General features: G+C 39.2%; 1 protein-coding gene across 4 annotated transcripts in view; it reads left to right on the top strand.

Annotated features, from left to right (window-relative positions):
• Positions 1-16602, top strand: part of USP25 (ubiquitin specific peptidase 25) — a 69672-nt gene that overhangs the window by 36877 nt on the left and 16193 nt on the right. For 3 of the 4 annotated variants that reach the window (XM_027680876.1, XM_027680877.1, XM_027680878.1), the window contains 9 exons: positions 514-662; positions 4744-4871; positions 5663-5758; positions 6070-6231; positions 8860-9068; positions 9287-9357; positions 12454-12682; positions 14051-14248; positions 15582-15721. In XM_027680876.1, the coding sequence (XP_027536677.1) occupies positions 514-662; positions 4744-4871; positions 5663-5758; positions 6070-6231; positions 8860-9068; positions 9287-9357; positions 12454-12682; positions 14051-14248; positions 15582-15721 (1382 nt within the window). The remainder of the gene's footprint in view (positions 1-513; positions 663-4743; positions 4872-5662; positions 5759-6069; positions 6232-8859; positions 9069-9286; positions 9358-12453; positions 12683-14050; positions 14249-15581; positions 15722-16602) is intronic. The other variant, XM_027680879.1, reaches the window with a different exon arrangement.

The following is a 16602-nucleotide window of genomic DNA, read 5'->3' on the forward strand; positions in this document are numbered from 1 at the left end:
AAATTGAAATTCTAGTTTGAAATCACTTGTCCCCTATATTTCTCCTCATGTTTGAGCTTACATCTTTATACACTGTTACCAAATTATAATCTTGTTTTCAGGACAGAAATCATGAGTGTTCTCTTTTGTGGTTTATTTTTGCAAAATGTGCTTATACAAAGGGCTCTTTGATATCAACAATTCCGCTGACTTTGCTGATACAATGTACAGTTGTATTATTAAACTGCTATTTGCAAGAGGAGGATTTTGATTTATATGTGTAAAGTTCTCATACATCTGTAGAGCCAAGGCATTTTGAGTTTTGCCAGTAGATGCCAAAACAATATTAAAAAGTGGGCTGGAGAAGAAAATACATAGATTTTCAGTATTATATTTGAGCCCCTTGTAACTTTGTACATATAATAGGAAAATGTATTTTTCAGTAGACTAGATCAGCTGACCTAGGATTGTTAGTTTTTTAAAAACGTAAATGTTTGTTTCTAAAACATTAACTGTTTCATTTTTCATGTGAAGGTAAAAAATTTGAAAACACAGAAATGTTTGGCCAGTATCCGCTACAGGTTAATGGCTTTAAAGATCTGCATGAGTGCCTCGAAGCTGCAATGATTGAAGGGGAAATTGAATCCCTTCATTCAGAAAACTCTGCCAAGTCTGGTCAGGAGGTGAGTTAAGTGCTCCTGTGGGCTTCTCTAGGGATTTGTTGTAGTGCTTTTTATTTTTCATTTGGGTTCATGGTTGGTTTTTATCTGACCTGCTGCTGTGCAGGTCCTGATGTCTGGCATAATGTTAATTTGAGGGGGTTGTATCTCTTTGGAGTATTCAGAATATAATGTTTTTGCATGTTTCTTAAGATAGGAAGTTCATGCTTATTAAAAGCTGGCACAATTAAGTGCTTACAGTGGTGATTTGACACAAGCTGGTTCCCGCCTGTTGCTGATATTTGATCTCCGTGAGAGGTTGTGGCTTAGGTGTCCTGTGGTACCTGAGCACTGCTCTGACTGACTTGCTGCTCTGGGCCATGTTGTGAGCAGCAGCTGTGAGCTGTGCCCTTGCCGTTGCTGCACAGCATTGCTGTTGTTCCTCTGTGCCTCTGTCATGTAATTGCTCAACCCCTTAGCCTTCTTCCCCTCTCCTCTTTCTACTGGCATGGCCATGCATCCTCTTCTTTGATACCTACAGTGGGCAATTCTCCACTGTGCTTGCAGTGTTGGGCAGACAATACTTGCTCTGTGGGCTGCTGTTCCTCCTGTTCCAGAAGAGCTCATTAGAGCAGGAGGCTGCCAAATGCCAGAACGTGCTGGAAGCGTGGGTGAAGGGATTCAGATGGAGCCCCACTAAGCAGTGGGGTATGCAGTGTATGATATTGAGATGAGTTGATAAATGAGATTTCTTGTGCAGAAATCACAGGTTAGGAAAAGAGGTAGTTTGTGGTTGTAGAACCAGGAGGGTGTGCTCTGAAACATCCCCTCTTACTGGCATTCATATGTGTGCCTGGCACTTTTCTCTGGCAGAGCTCTCCCTAATAACCTGTGGGTTACTGATATGGAGAAATGGGAATCCCTGTTGCCTTTGAGGGCTGAACTTCCTCTTCACACATCTGTTCATGTTTTACCACAGTTATTTTAAAGATGTGAAGTCTTAGGAGGTTTCTTCTACTTAAGTAAAAAGGTGTAATTTCTTCCTTGATGTCAGTCTTTGGAAGTAACGTAACTTTGCTTCATTTAATCATATCAACATACACTCAGGGTTTAATTATGAAGCCTAGTGACACACACTGAAATCATCCTCCAGTCTGAAGTTCTAGTTCCAACTTTGTTTTGCAACAAATGTTTTAGAGCATCCCTTTTACAATGATCATAATTCCTGCAACATAACTGGAAGAAAACAAAATCTCATAAATTCCTTGGTACAATCCAAAGTTTGGTTTCTTCATTCTAGGTGAAATTTTGTATGTATCTACTACAAGAACAGGATTGGTTGTCTTCTGTACTGAAACTGTCTTGCAGTTAAAACCTGTGTATATTCATGCATAAAAAATGTTAGTTCTGTTATAAATGCTTGGCTAGAAATGTCAGATTTGGGTTGTGTGGTTTGTGGGGGTTCTTTTGTTTGTTTTGTTTCTGAGGGATTTTTAACCTGTAATGTTGGGAAATTGTAGGGAACAGAAGGATAGTTATGTACAGGTCTAGGCTGTTAAGCTTTGAGTTCTATGGAATTGTCAAGGTTTTAATCAGCTTGGCTTCTTAGCATGTGGAAATTGAACTGAAAATCATATGACTATGGTGAAAAACCAAGAAACATTACTGCATTATTAGGAGGGCTAAGTAAATTGATTAAGTTTCCCTGAAGTAATTTTTAGTGGTGTTGCTGCTTTTAGTAGTTATGTTTAAATATGACGCCTCAAAGATCACAGAACCAACTAGGTTGGAAAGACCTCTGAGATCGAGTCCAAACTATGACTGGACACCACCCTGTCAACTAAACCATGGCACTAAGAGCCACATCCAGTCTTTCCTTAGACACCTCCAGGGATGGTGACTCTACCACTTCCCTAGGCAGTCCTTTCATTGGAATCACTCTTTCTGTGAAGAACTTCTTCCTAATGTCCAACCTAAACCTTCCCTGGTGCAGCTTAAATCTGTGTCCTCTTGTCCTGTTCCTGGTTGCCTGGGAGAAGAGACCAACCCCCACCTGGCTATAATCTCCTTTCAGGGAGTTGTAGAGAGTGATGAGGTCTCCTCTGAGCCTCCTCTTCTCCAGGCTGAACAACCCCAGCTCCCTCAGCCTCTCCTCATAGGACTGGTGCTCCAGTCCCTTCACCAGCCTTGTTGCTCTTCTCTGGATCTGCTCCAGCACCTCAATATCTTTCCTAAACTGAGGGGCCCAGAGCTGGACACACTACTCAAGGTGCAGCCTAACCAGTGCTGAGTATAGGGGAAGAATCACTTCCCTAGTCCTGCATTGTTACAGTGCACTGGAAGGTTTGGAAGTACTAAACCAAGCTCACTTTTTTTGTAGTTTTAACAGAGTCTGTCTCAGCTGAACAAAGACTTAAAGTGCCATTCCTCTGAGCTGGTATCAAAGTCTAAAAAGAATAATATTGTGATAGTCACATTTTAAAAGATCGTTCTGTTTTTTTTCCTTATTCCCACCGTTGCCTCTAGTGGGATATTTAGCTGCTCATTCACTATTATTAGCATTATTATTTTTACTCTTATGATCACAATGCCTAAAAGCCTCAGCTATGGAGTGGGGTTGTCAGCAGGCAAGCTAATGTATGAACAACAACAAAAAAATCTCTGTCCTGAGGAACTTAAATCCTCTTTCAAGAGAAGATGGAGGTCAATGCACATACTTGGGAATTAGAAGTGTGAGGAAAATGAGAGAATGTTTGTCAGCATCATTGTTGATGAAATTAAGCACATCAGCAACTTAGTCATCATTAAGTGGTTTGGGGGCCTTGCAATGAAAGGGTTTTAAGGGGAAGGGTTGTGCTATGTCTTTGCTAACTTAAGCATTGAAATTTACTGCTGTGTGAAGTTGTTGCAAGAGAGAAGTCATGATTGTCTCTGTTAAAACTGAGAAGGTGGTTTTTGGAGCTGATATAGGCAAGAAAATGGAAGGCAGCTCATTTTGTGTGTAAACAGGCAATGAACTAGGAAAATTCAGCAACATCCTGGGAATCTGTTAGTGTGACAAGGTTACCTGCACTAAGGCCAGACAAGGGGAGAAGAGAAGAAACCTTGCACTCAGATGTGGAGTGATGAGAACCTAGACGCAAATTTTATCCATGAGCGCAGGAGGAAAAGGCTGCGAGGTATTGTGTGAAAAGGCTATTCAAGACATTTGGCTGGATAGGAGAACTTGAAGTGAGCCCTGAGTCAAATGCCACATCTGGGCTATGGCTTTGATGTCAGAAATATGTGGCAATAGCGTCTGCAGCTGTCAGGGAAGCTTGAGTTGATGGTTAGATATCCAAAACTTATTAAATGGATAGACCATAGTTATGTTTTATAATGGAGAGGAAAAAAATGCTGGAACTGGAGCTGGATTTGTGTTGTAGTTGAGAAATAATGTATGTAAAGAAAGAAATGGGGACTAGGGATAGACCTCTACTGAGTACTGAAAGAAAACTGGGATAAGGTGATGATAACAGTGATTAGCAGTGAATAGAGACATGAGCAGAAGTTTTAGACTGTTAGTGTAGAGGAAATTTCAAGAAAAAATATCAGTTTTATGCTGCTGAGAGCTCTTGTCTGGCACAGCCCAGAGCACTTGATGATCCTGCTTCAGAGGAGAAACTTTGAGTGATATCAGGTGAATGAAAGGGTCAGGAACATGAACCTGAGGGGACTAGCAGGAAGAGCACTTGATACAGTGTAAACAACCCTTTCAATGTTATGGGAGAGTTAAAAGAGAACAGGGCAGTTGGCAAGGCAGGTAGGTTCCAGCGTGGGCTGATTTTGGTACAAGCGAGGAAAATGTGACATAAAGAATCCTTCCTGCCTCCTCTGCAGGAGGAAAAGTTGATTTGAAAAGCTGTGATGCAGCATGGGCAACAAATGGTCTGTGTTTACAGTAAAGGGGAAGGACGGGAGCTTTGCAAAGCTTATGCTGACCCACCTTCCAAAACCAATTTCTCCCACAGCTGTTGGTCTGCAGGTATTGTACAATTATTACTAAATTAAATGACTGCTATTAGAAGGCATTCATTGTGGGGTTTTCTGTTTTTCTTTTGTCCAGCACTGGTTCACGGAGCTTCCTCCTGTCTTAACTTTTGAGCTGTCAAGATTTGAGTTTAATCAGGCTTTGGGGAGACCAGAGAAGATACACAACAAATTAGAATTTCCTCCAATTTTGTATCTAGACAGGTACAGTATAATATTATCAACAAAATTCCAGTATGAATATAAATTAAATCTCATGAGTTTGTTAAAGTTGATGATGTATCTTATGCTCACTTAAATCACAGTAAATTTCTGTTCTCGCTGTACAAGTTAGAGTTTTCATGGGTTTCATCTGTTTCAGAAAGTACACATAGATAAGAATTTAAGATATACTGCTGTTTTCTGTGAAAAACCTTCTTCCACTTCCATTTATTGCTAGATAGCTGTGTACACAGGCAAAATACTCTGAAAAATCACACTATTTATGGGTCCCTTTGGTAAAGAGGATGACAAGTCAGCTATTTCATGGTGTTCCAGATAGTCTGCATGGTTTGAAGAGTATCCTGGGCATCAGTGCAATGCTGTTGATGTGTAGAGGTGAAATACCAGGATGGATTTCAGTTAGCTGCTGAATGCTATTTAGGAACCTAAATAATGAAACAGGAGTATTGGTATGTGGTTGCTACGTAAACCACTTCAGAATCTAATAGCAGCTTTCTAATACATGTTTGTCCTTCATACATGTTTGTCCTGCATGGTATGAACAGAGCTTTCGACACCGGGGAGAAAGCACCTTCTGAAAGTTGTGGAAGGGAAGGTTTAATGGTTTATTTTTGTCTCAGTTCTGTTATAGTGCTGAATATATTGTAGGTTCTAGAGCATGTGAGGTTTTATTAGCACTAAGCATTAGTGATTATGGCTGGTGGGTACAGACCTCAGTTCCAGTGTTGGGATACTACGGGCTGACACTTCTTTCTAAATTTCATGTTTTACAGGTATATGCACAAAAACAGAGAAATAACAAGAATTAAACGAGATGAAATCAAGAGACTGAAAGAGTACCTCACAGTTTTACAACAGAGATTAGAACGGTACTATAGATAACTGTGTAAATAGTATTATAGGCTACATAGAATAACTCTTCTTAACTACAGACTTTGTGTAGTTATTTACTCTAGATTTCCCTTCTGTATCTCTTTTCTTTTAATCTTTTCCTTGTAAATTGTGTATAACCATTGTAATTCTGATGCATGAAACATGCTAGGAAAGGCTTGCTTTATTTAATTGCAGTCAACCAGAAAAAAAATAAATCTTTTTTTTTTCTTCTTTCTTTTTTTTTCTTTTTTTTTTTTTTTTTGGTGTATATGTGAGTCATGGCATTAATACGTTTTATGGTTAACAGATATTTAAGCTATGGTTCTGGTCCTAAACGATTCCCCTTGGTAGATGTCCTGCAGTACGCCTTGGAGTTCGCCTCCAGCAAGCCGGTGTGCACATCTCCCGTCGATGACCTGGGTGCAAGTGCCCCTGCGAGCGGCACGGTGCCAGCCCAGACCTCACCCAGGTAAGGGTTTGCTCTGCCACTGCAAACCAGCCTCAGAGAGGGAGGCAGGAAGTTTAGCTGCCTTGTTCACCAGGTGAATAAAACTAGGCAAACTCCTAAGGGGGTATAGCGTAAAATCTCTGCTCTTTTCCCAGAAGTGCTTTTCAGCACAGCAGACTTAAATAGATAAACCTAAATGTTAATAATGTGAGTGGTTGTCTCATGCGCTTATAAAAATGTCTCTGGGTGGAGAATTTCCATTTTCAAACAAAGCCCAATTCCACCTACAATTCCGAATAGACACAGTATCTGGGGAGGTCACTGCTTCCTAAGAGTATTGTTTAAGAATTGGGCAGTGTGTATGTGCTGCTGGTGTACAATTTATCTGTTAATTTCTGCCTGGGAGTTAAGCTCCTTTTCTGCTTTGCAATTTACACTTTTCATCAAGTTTGTCAGGAACTTAACAGTCTGACTTTTTTTAATGCAGAGTAGCTAAAGTATCAGGCAGAGAAAGATTCAATAATGTTGGTTTTCTCATTATTTAAGCTAGGAACTCAGTATTGGGGATCGGGTGCACCCTCAGTTTGCAGATGACACCAGTTTGGGTGGGAGCATTGAATCTGCTGGAGCGTAGGAAGGTTCTGCAGAGGGATCAGGCTGGATCCATGGGCTGAGGACAATTATATGAGGTTCAGCAAGGCCAAGTGCTGGGTTCTGCACTTGAGTCACAGCAACCCCCTGCACTGCTACAGGCTGGGGGAAGTGTGGCTGGAAAGCTGCTGGGCAGAAAAGGCCGTGCTGATCAGTAGCAGCTGAACATGATCCAGCGTGTGCCCAGGTGGGCAAGAAGGCCAAAGGCATCCTGGCCTGTATAGAAATAGTGTGGCCAGCAGGACCATCCCCCTGTACTGGGCACTGGTGAGGCTGTACCTCAAATCCTGTGTTCAGTTTTGGGCCCCTCGCTGCAAGTAAGACATTGAGGTGCTGGAGCGAGTCCAGAGAAGGGCAGCAGAGCTGGGCAAGAGTCTGGAGCACAAGTCTGATGAGCTGCTGAGGGAGCTGGGGGTGTTTAGCCTGGAAAAAAAGGAGGCTCGGGGGGACCTGATTGCTCTCTACAACCACCTGAAAGGAGGTTTCACCTCCTGAAGCTCCTTTCAGGTGGTTGTAGCCAGATGGGGGTCAGGCTCTTCTCCCATGTGACAAGTGATAGGACAGAAGGAAATGACCTCAAGTTGTACCAAGGGAGGTTTAGGTTGGATATTAGGAAAAAATTTCTTCATGGAAAGGGTTGTCAAGCACTGAAACAGGTTGCCCAGGGAAGTGGTGGAATCACCATCCCTGGAGGTATTTAAAAGGCATGTTTATGTGGCACTCAGCGATATGGTTTAGTGGTGGAGGTGGCAGGTGCTGGGTTAATGGTTGGATTTGATGGTCTTAGGGGTCGTTTCCAAACTAGATGATTCTATGATAGAGTATAACTTTGGTTAGGTGGACACTAACGGTTTATAACATAGCTTTTTATATTACATTTGGAAAATAGGGGTTTGGGTTCTGGTTAACTTTGTAGTACAAGGAAATAAAGTACATGTATCTAAAAAGACTTCAAAAAGATTTCAAATGTCCTATTGTAGAAATGACGATGACTGATAAGAGAAGACAAACTTCTAAAAGTTACCATTGCTTGCATGAAATACAATATCGAAAGTAATATACTTTGTTCAAACTCCTATGTAGGAATTTTGTTCTGTAAAAATGTAAGCCTTGTGACTTTTTTTTGTCAATCTGTAGAAACACCACAACATGTTATATAGAGTGACATTTTCAGCTCTTAATATTCTCAGAACTTTGTAAACTACTGAAGAATCCAGGTTCCTCAGGCTATATCATGATGCTGTACCCAAAGTAAAAATTCAGTGGCTTGCAAGAAACATCTTCAGATTCCTGTTATGCAGTGTAATTATATATAGGTGGTCTTGTTGATGAGAAGAGAAAAATCTGTAACAGGTTTTAATTTTTATTATTCTGCTGCTCTTGTAGAGTTCTCCTAAGATGGCTGCTCCTCAGTTTGAGTTGTTTGGAACAAATTTAGATGGGTTGGTACTCAATTCCCAATGTACTGTAAATATCAGAGGTCCCTTCATTGTTGTTGTTCAGTTAACATGAGTTGTAGGTAGGTGATCAGAAAAAGAATGTCTGCTAGGCATAGGACACACAAAGTTATTCAATGGAGAATTTGTGTTTATTGGATTTTATGGTCAGTGGGCCATAAGACAAGCTGCTGTGATTTTTCTCTGTGCCATTTGGCAGTAAATGTTTCAAACCACAGTGATTACGTGTATATTGTGATTTGAAAGTGTTTTAGTAGCATTTCAAGTGAAGCAAACTATGGCTTGACCGATCCAAATCTCATTCCTTTATGTTTGGTAATGGCAGTTGTTGTTTTGCTAACATGTAGTGCACCACAGAGTTTTCAGAATTTACACACTAATTCCATAGTGATATTGTAGGTACCTTTCCTGAATTGCACTGTAGGAAAATATTACCTTTACAATTTCTGTTTTCAGAGGAAAAGCTTATTTTTGTGCTGTAGCTTTCAGTTTGTGCACATGATGATTCAGTTTTTGTATTTCATGTTTTGAATGAATGCAGCACAATAGAGCAGCAGGGGCCTTCCTCTTCAGATGTTCCAAGCACATCTCCTGTACAAAGATCAGTAATACATAAACCATTCACGCAATCACGAATTCCTCCTGATCTCCCGATGCATCCGGCACCAAGGCACATCACTGAGGAGGAGCTGTCTGTCCTGGAAGGCTGTTTGCATCGCTGGAGGACCGAAGTAGAGAATGACACTAGAGGTAATGCCACGAGCTGGGGAATGCACTTGCCGTTGGAAAACATTTGGGCAAGGAGGGGGAAATTTTTCATCCAAGAACGTTTATTGTTTGGCACGTGGGTAGATCAGTGTGCACCACATTGAAACATATCTGTGTTTGGCTTTTAGTGACATAAAATAAAGATGTAGCCACGTGCAATTATGCAGCCTTATGGAAGAGAGGTTCTTTTTCTCTTTCAGATTTACAAGAAAGTATATCTAGAATACACCGGACAATTGAATTGATGTACTCTGACAAAACAATGGTCCAAGTAAGTACAGTTTCAGCATGAGATAACTGAAAATAGATCCTTTTTGTCAATTTTTGAAAGTTCTTAGATGCTTGAAAATGGAGCAAGTATACCATGATTACATAGAGCTTTGAGATTTGCAAACACTTTAGTTGTGCACAGTCAGATGGAAGACAGCATTGCAATATTTTACAGGTGACATGCTTAAGTTTAAGCACCTTTATGATGAAAAACCAAAATATGTTCCATCTCTGATCCATTTTTTACTTGAATGCAGATTCATGCAATAAGGTTCTTTTTGTCCTGATTTGACCATATTGCTAGGTAATCTTGTGGCATTAAGGTGGCAAAGCATTAGATACAAGAAACTATTATTTTTGTACTTTGCTGCTTAGTGAGTGTCTTTATTATTGCAACTTCCATGCTAATACTTGGGAATTCAGGCTCCTGATTGTGATTTGTAGTTATTAATGCACGTCAGTGGTTTTGTTGTTGTTTTGCTATTGTTAGATTTTTAAAACACTGGTTAGATTTAGTATCAGTCACAACCTTGATTATTAGTCTAAGCTGCCCTTCAGGAAATTCTCATGTTGTGTAATCTGAACAGCGTTTTTAGAATGCTTTACTATGGAGTTATGGCTCCTCTGCCATTTCTTATGTTCACATACTCATGTTCTCTCACTCTGACAGGTTTTAAGGTTAAGGATTACTTCCTCTGTTACTTTCTGTTAGTAAAAAGAACTATTTTCGTTCCAAGTAAGATCTGTTCAGCTTACAGTTTTCCTTGAGGTATGTTTTCATTTTGTACATGGCTTGTAATATTTCCTGGCAGCTGAGCTCTGATGTTAAGGATTTCAGGCAGACTTGCCCAGATGACTTTCTTTAAGCTTGCTACTTGCAGGCACTTTTTTTTTTCCTTAATACTTGTGTTATAACAAGAAGGTTACGTGTCATCCAACAGTAAAATTAAGTAATTTGGTAACACTGTATGCAAGTAGTCTACCTGTGTTGGCTTAGGTGTTATAGGAGGAAATACCTCTGGATGGCAAAGGTAGTAGTCAGCTGTCATTACAGAAGAAAAAGGAGATTACTTAGTAAAACATGAAGTAGGTGCTGGACCCATCTGAAATCACAGGCTGGAAGCAAAGTTTTTGTCCCATGGGTGTTTTGGCACAATAGGAAGGAGGCAGGTGCACACAATCCACTTTTCCTTGCCCATCTACATCTGGGTGATTTGATAGCTGGGTATTGCTCTATTCTCTGGGATAAGTTTCACAGTATCGATGTTTTCCCCTGCACAATACAGTTGCTGAACTGAAAGCTTTTCACTTGTAAGTCATGTTCTAGGCACATAAAACTGGACAATTTTTAAGACAAACGTATTATATTTGCAGGATACTTCCTAGTGCTTGTATGAACTATTTGAGAAGCTCTTCATCTTCTCCTTGTGACCTCTTTTGAGTCTAAGGAAAACTACAGTCGTCCTAAAACCTTTGTCAAGTTTTCATATGAAATACGTTCCTGAAATTTTTATTTTATCTTGGTCTCCTGAATCAATGGCTCATCAGCTGCTTATTTAATTATTTCTCCCCTTCCATGAATTTGCTGTGGGGAAATGACACAACAGTTTTTCCTGTGGGAGTTTATCTTGGATACAGCAGCTTTGACATATCTATTCTGTAGTGAGAGGTGGGTTGGTGAAGCTCCATTCCTGTTTCATGAGTACTCAGTGTAAGCTAAGAAGCTTAATGCTCTGTACTATTAATTACTGTTGATACAATGGCTTATCACAAGAGACCTCTGTCAGCACTGATCTCACCTGTACACTGGTCACAGACCTTTGTGGGGAACCTTCCTGGAAGCTCAGTGTGGGCAGCTGGTTCTCCAGAGCTGGAGGAAATGTTAGGGGCCCTCAAGCTGACCCAGTTAGCGTGGTTTTAAGTAAAATGTTTTAAATTCACCTGGGATTTTTAGTGCCTGATTTCAGGGTGAGGAATTTTATTTTGTTAAAGTCTATAGAGAACTTAATTTTTTTAAAAATCAGGATATGCATATATTTTTGTGAATATACATGGACTTGCAATCATTTTAAGAAGGCTTTCACACTGGTTTAATAACAGATGTTAAAACCCCCAGAGCATTTAGATTTAAGGACTTGCCAGGATTTCTTCTGTGTATACTTCTTGTGTTTGGGAGATTTAGAGTGCAGTTTGGTCTCTGGAATGACAGGCTGTTTGATTCCAGCTGCTGTGCAGTCAGTCAGCTTTACAGTTCAAGGGGGTTTGCAAAATCTCCAGCCCTTGCATATAGCATGGAACAGAATGATCAGGTTAAAAGTGACTTCAAGGAGTTTCTCAAGGCAGAGTTATGTGTGTATTTATGGTTATTGATTGTTGAGGTACTCAAATGATATTTGCAACAAATACGTAGTACAGACGTAACCTGGAATACTTTTTACATCGTTCCTAGAAACTGGTATCTTCCTTCTTTGCTGCAGGAGGAGGAGAGGACATCTTCGGGTGATCCATGCTTTTACGTGGCAGTGCCTTTACTGATACATTTACAATACCAGAAAACAGTTGTATTCCTATTTTACTGTAGTAATTTTACCTTTAGGTAACAGAAGTATTCAACTCTCAGATATTCCTTTAATAAACTCTCTTAATGGCACATAGAAAGAACAAGAGTTTATTACCTTGAATTTGCATGTGCCTTTCCAGACTTTTTGACGGGTTTACTAGGTCAGAGCTGGAGCAAATCACAGACAGTCAAGGCTGACATATTTGAGAGGTTTTTGTACAAGGAAGGTAGGAATATTATGGAATTAAGAAAAAAGGGAGTCAGCAGTAAAGACAGCCGAGTAGACATTTATGCTACTCACTAATGTTTTTAAGATCTCCTGTAACTAGTAGTGGTAAGTAACATAATTCAAAGTCCTTATGCTTAGTGGTTTGCTAGTTTTACTTGTTTGTGTTTCCTCTGTGTTGTTTTGATTCTGTTTAACTTTATTTTTGTTATTTTTATTTAATGTAGCTATTATTGCTGGCATACATTAGGAACCAACTGCTGGCAAACAGAGTTTGACATTTGGGTTTTTTTCTGTTTTCTTTTTTTAAGGTTCCTTATAGGTTACATGCTGTGCTAGTTCATGAGGGTCAAGCAAATGCAGGACACTACTGGGCGTATATTTATGACCACCACCAGAACAGATGGATGAAATACAATGACATTTCTGTGACAAAGTCAACGTGGGAAGAGTTGGAACGGGACTCCTTTGGTGGTTACAGGAATGCCAGTGCATATTGTTTAATGTATATCAATGATAAGGAACAATACTTGATACAAGGTAATGTTATCAATATGGGTTCTGCATGGTATAGAATAGCTAAATACATCGATAAAGTGAGCTTCTCTCACATGGATTTCCAGATTTTTTCAATGTTTTTAATAATTATTGAAAGTTTTATTTCTGCTCATAACTGTTAGATTATTTTTGTAGGTAGAACAATTGCTTTTCAACTTCTAGATTAATAAAGATAATGCCAGTGTTTCAACATTATTAAGAGATTAAAATAAACTATACGTTTGCTAATTTGCAAACATTTTAGCCAAGTCATTGCATGCCCAGAATTCATTAGAACAGAAACATGGAAATAGATAAATGAACATTTTACATTAAAATCCTCATGTAGCTGCCTTTTTTTTTTTGCCTTTTTTTTCCTTAAGCTTCAGAGCTCTGATGCACTCTGTTGGAGCATGGAAACTTGAAAGCTTATGCAGTAAATTGAAATGTAAATAACTTAGCCCCTAACAACCACACATTAAACCTGAGCAATACATGGATTGGGAAATTTTTTTTCAGGACATGTAGTAAAATGCAACTATAAGGCCTCGTATGGAAGTGTTTGAAGAGGGGACAAAGATCCCTTTAGCATGAATTTTATAATAATGGTAGCCAGGGAGCTGACTGTGAAAATGTCCACAGATGCAATAATAGGTTGGGGAAAATTTTCATGCTCCTGTCTTTTCTTAGGGCAGGAGGCTTGAGTGCTCATTTGTTCAGTTTTTAAAGGAGAACTGATATTAAGCATGACATTCCTAGATTGCCAGATTGGTAGTGGACTTGCAGCCATGGGGTCTGTGGGCCCTGTAGCTGCTCTGCCACTCCAGTTAAGTCTGAGGGCTGCTCACTGTGGGACAGTTACAGCTGATTGATCTCCTGGGGTCTGGGATACCCCTGCAGACACCATTCTCCAAACAAAAGGGAAGGTTGCTCAGTGTAGCTAGTGTTCCTATCAGTTGACTTTCCAAATCCCTGTAGGCCCACTCTCCTTCCCCTTTTTCCTTGGGAAGTTCAGTTGTGTCCATCTCTGTGTGGCTGCAATGCAATCGAGTGATGGTGGGGGTTTCGTGACTTTTTTTTATGAATGTTCACAGTCACAGGTGCTCGTGGCCCAAAAGGCTTATTTTTCAAGGTGTCAGTGGTCTGATAGTGCCCAAGAATGTAAAATCCAAAGATCACAGGAGCAGTAGCCGTATGTTTCAGTAGCAGAGGAGTGCCCAACAGATAGTAAAACCAGTTAGAAGTAATATAGTTTGGGGGTTTTGGTGTTACACTGTACATTTTCAGTAATTCACTTGAGGAAATCTGTTGAACATACTTTGTTTTCCCTGTTCTTTCTTTTTCTGAAACTTATATTTCATGTTACTGCAGAGGAGTTTAACAAAGAAACGGGGCAAATGCTTGTTGGAATGGACACGCTACCTTCTGATCTAAGGGATTATGTCAAGGAAGACAATAAACGTTTTGAAAAAGAACTTGAAGAGTGGGATGCAGAACTTGCTCAGAAAGCACAGCAGGAGAAGTTGTTATCTCAGATACCCAGGGCACCAGCACCCTCACCTGCTCCAGGTTAGCTGCTTCTACCTGTTTGTAAAAGGACGAGGACCAAAAGTCACTGGGTTTTGTATATATTGTTTTACAGCTTAACAACAAAAAAGAAGTTAATTTTGTAATCATGAATTACAACTGTTCACTTGGCCAGAGTAACTGTACTTGAGGCTCAGTCTGGGGGTTTTTTGCATTTCATTTTTTATTTAAAGAAAAAAAAAGCTGTTGGTTCATCTGCCTTTTCCCTCCCAGTTATCTTTAGCTTTATTTTTTTTTCATATAAACTCTGACCTTTTAAGACAAGTAATTATTAATTATTAACAGGTCTCACCAGTCTGTTTTGAGAATTTGTTAGTCTGTAAGTGATGTATATTCTTCTATTCAGCATGATTGGGTACCAGACTTATGTTCTCATTTTAAATTAAGACAGAATTTAGATACAAAGAGAAGAATAATTTATTTGGTGTGGTGCATTGAGTAGATTTAGCAATAGCAGGGCCCACTTAAGATTTTACTATGTAAAAACAAGGGTGTTACAATTATGGAAAAGACTCTGACCAGCAACAGTGAGGCCAATGATTTGTAGTGAGGCTGCTGTCCAGATGTTTTCATTGCTTCATTGGAGTTGTTAAGACTGAGCATATATTTCTCATAACTATCTGTGACTGCAAACTGAATTTACAAAGTGCAGTGATTTAATGACATTGCTTGTTTTGTGAACTCTGCGGAGAGTTACTTTATCTTCTGTATGTTTTGAGTTCGCAAACACTTTGAGACTGGTTTTTGTTCTTTTGTTAATTAATGGAAAGTACAAAATGAATGTTTTATTTGCCTGCCAAAATTTGGTTTCGTCATGTAAGGAATATAAGACAATATTTATGCTAATCAATTTATTGCCCCCAAGTGGAAGAGATTTTGAGATATCCCTTAAGGCAGATGAACACATTGTGTTTATTATTTTACAAAGTCAAAATACATCTGGCATTCAAGTGTCTGTAGGTCATTCCATATATTGAGTCTGTATCCCACAGAAAGTTCAAGTAGAATCTCCTCTTTGTTCTTGGTCACCCCTGATGATCGATTGATGAACACCCCTCACTCAAGAGCCTTAATGGGTTTATAGACAGGATGGGTCTGTTGTTACTAATATAAAATCAGGGATCCATTTATAGGGAAGTGTTCAAAATGACACGAGACACAGACTGCTGTAAAATTGAATTTGTGAATTGTGTGACCTACCCTGCATTTTCTGTGTGCTTACCTTATCTGTGAGACAGTGATCCAAACAAAAACTAATCAATTCAAAATTCATGCTGATGTTAACACACAAAATTATCTTATTTCTCTCACTAAGTTCAAGCAGGAGAACCAGAATATTTAGAGCAGCCATCAAGAACTGATATTTCAAAGCACTTAAAAGAAGATTCTGTACAAGCAATCAATAAAGCTTTAGCTGAACAAGAAGATAGAGGTCCAGAAGCTATAATGGATACGGTGAGGATATTTTGAAGCTTGAAATACTTCTTTTGCTTTTATTTTGCAAATGGAAATGATAAAAGCTGACTAAAGGGTGTGTGTCTGGAAACTTTGAACTGAAATTGGTCTTTCTTCAGGGATTGTCCAAACTGAAGTCCATTCAGAAAGTGTGTACAACAGTAATGAATGTGGGGCAAAAAAGAAATACTAAATACAAGTTCTCTATGGGATTAAAGTGCTTGTCAAGAGTACAGCCTATTGTTCAAATTAAAATCAGATGTTTGTGCTCACAGTCTTCTAAAAATATTAGATGGTTCCATGTATTTTTGAGGAGAAAATATTGACAGTCCGTGTAAAAGACTTGAAAAATACTGCTTTAGACATTGAGGTTTTTGTCTGTGAAATATAAGATTATAATTTAGTTCCCTTGAAATACCTGTGGCAGTTAATGCAGCTTTCAAAAATAAGGGTTTTTTCAACAATATACTGTAGCTTTATGCAGATTCACAACTTCATGAAAATTACTTTTTGTGATTCATAGGATGCATATATTAACTTTAAATGGTGATAAGAATTAGTGTTGGGTGATTCTGTTTTCACTTCATACAAAAAATACTAAGAGGAATGGGACATTATTTTATGGGTTCTTAATGAAACTAGTATTTAACAGTTTTTTCTTCCAGCAATTATTTTTTTTGCTTCTCTATAAGTAGATGACCACAAAACCAAGGGTCATTAAAACAATACATGCATCCGTCTTGAAACTGTATCCATAAGGATAAGACATAAGAAGTATACTTTCCTTAGGCACCCCTAGTGACCACTAGAGATATGAACAGTTTAGATCTCTGCAGAATTTGAAGCAGATGGTTCAGGTACGAACCCTCATTAAACAGCAG

Source organism: Neopelma chrysocephalum, unplaced genomic scaffold (genome assembly GCF_003984885.1).
Source record: "Neopelma chrysocephalum unplaced genomic scaffold, ASM398488v2 Primary Assembly neopelma1_60, whole genome shotgun sequence".
NCBI classification, from domain to species: Eukaryota; Metazoa; Chordata; class Aves; order Passeriformes; family Pipridae; genus Neopelma; species Neopelma chrysocephalum.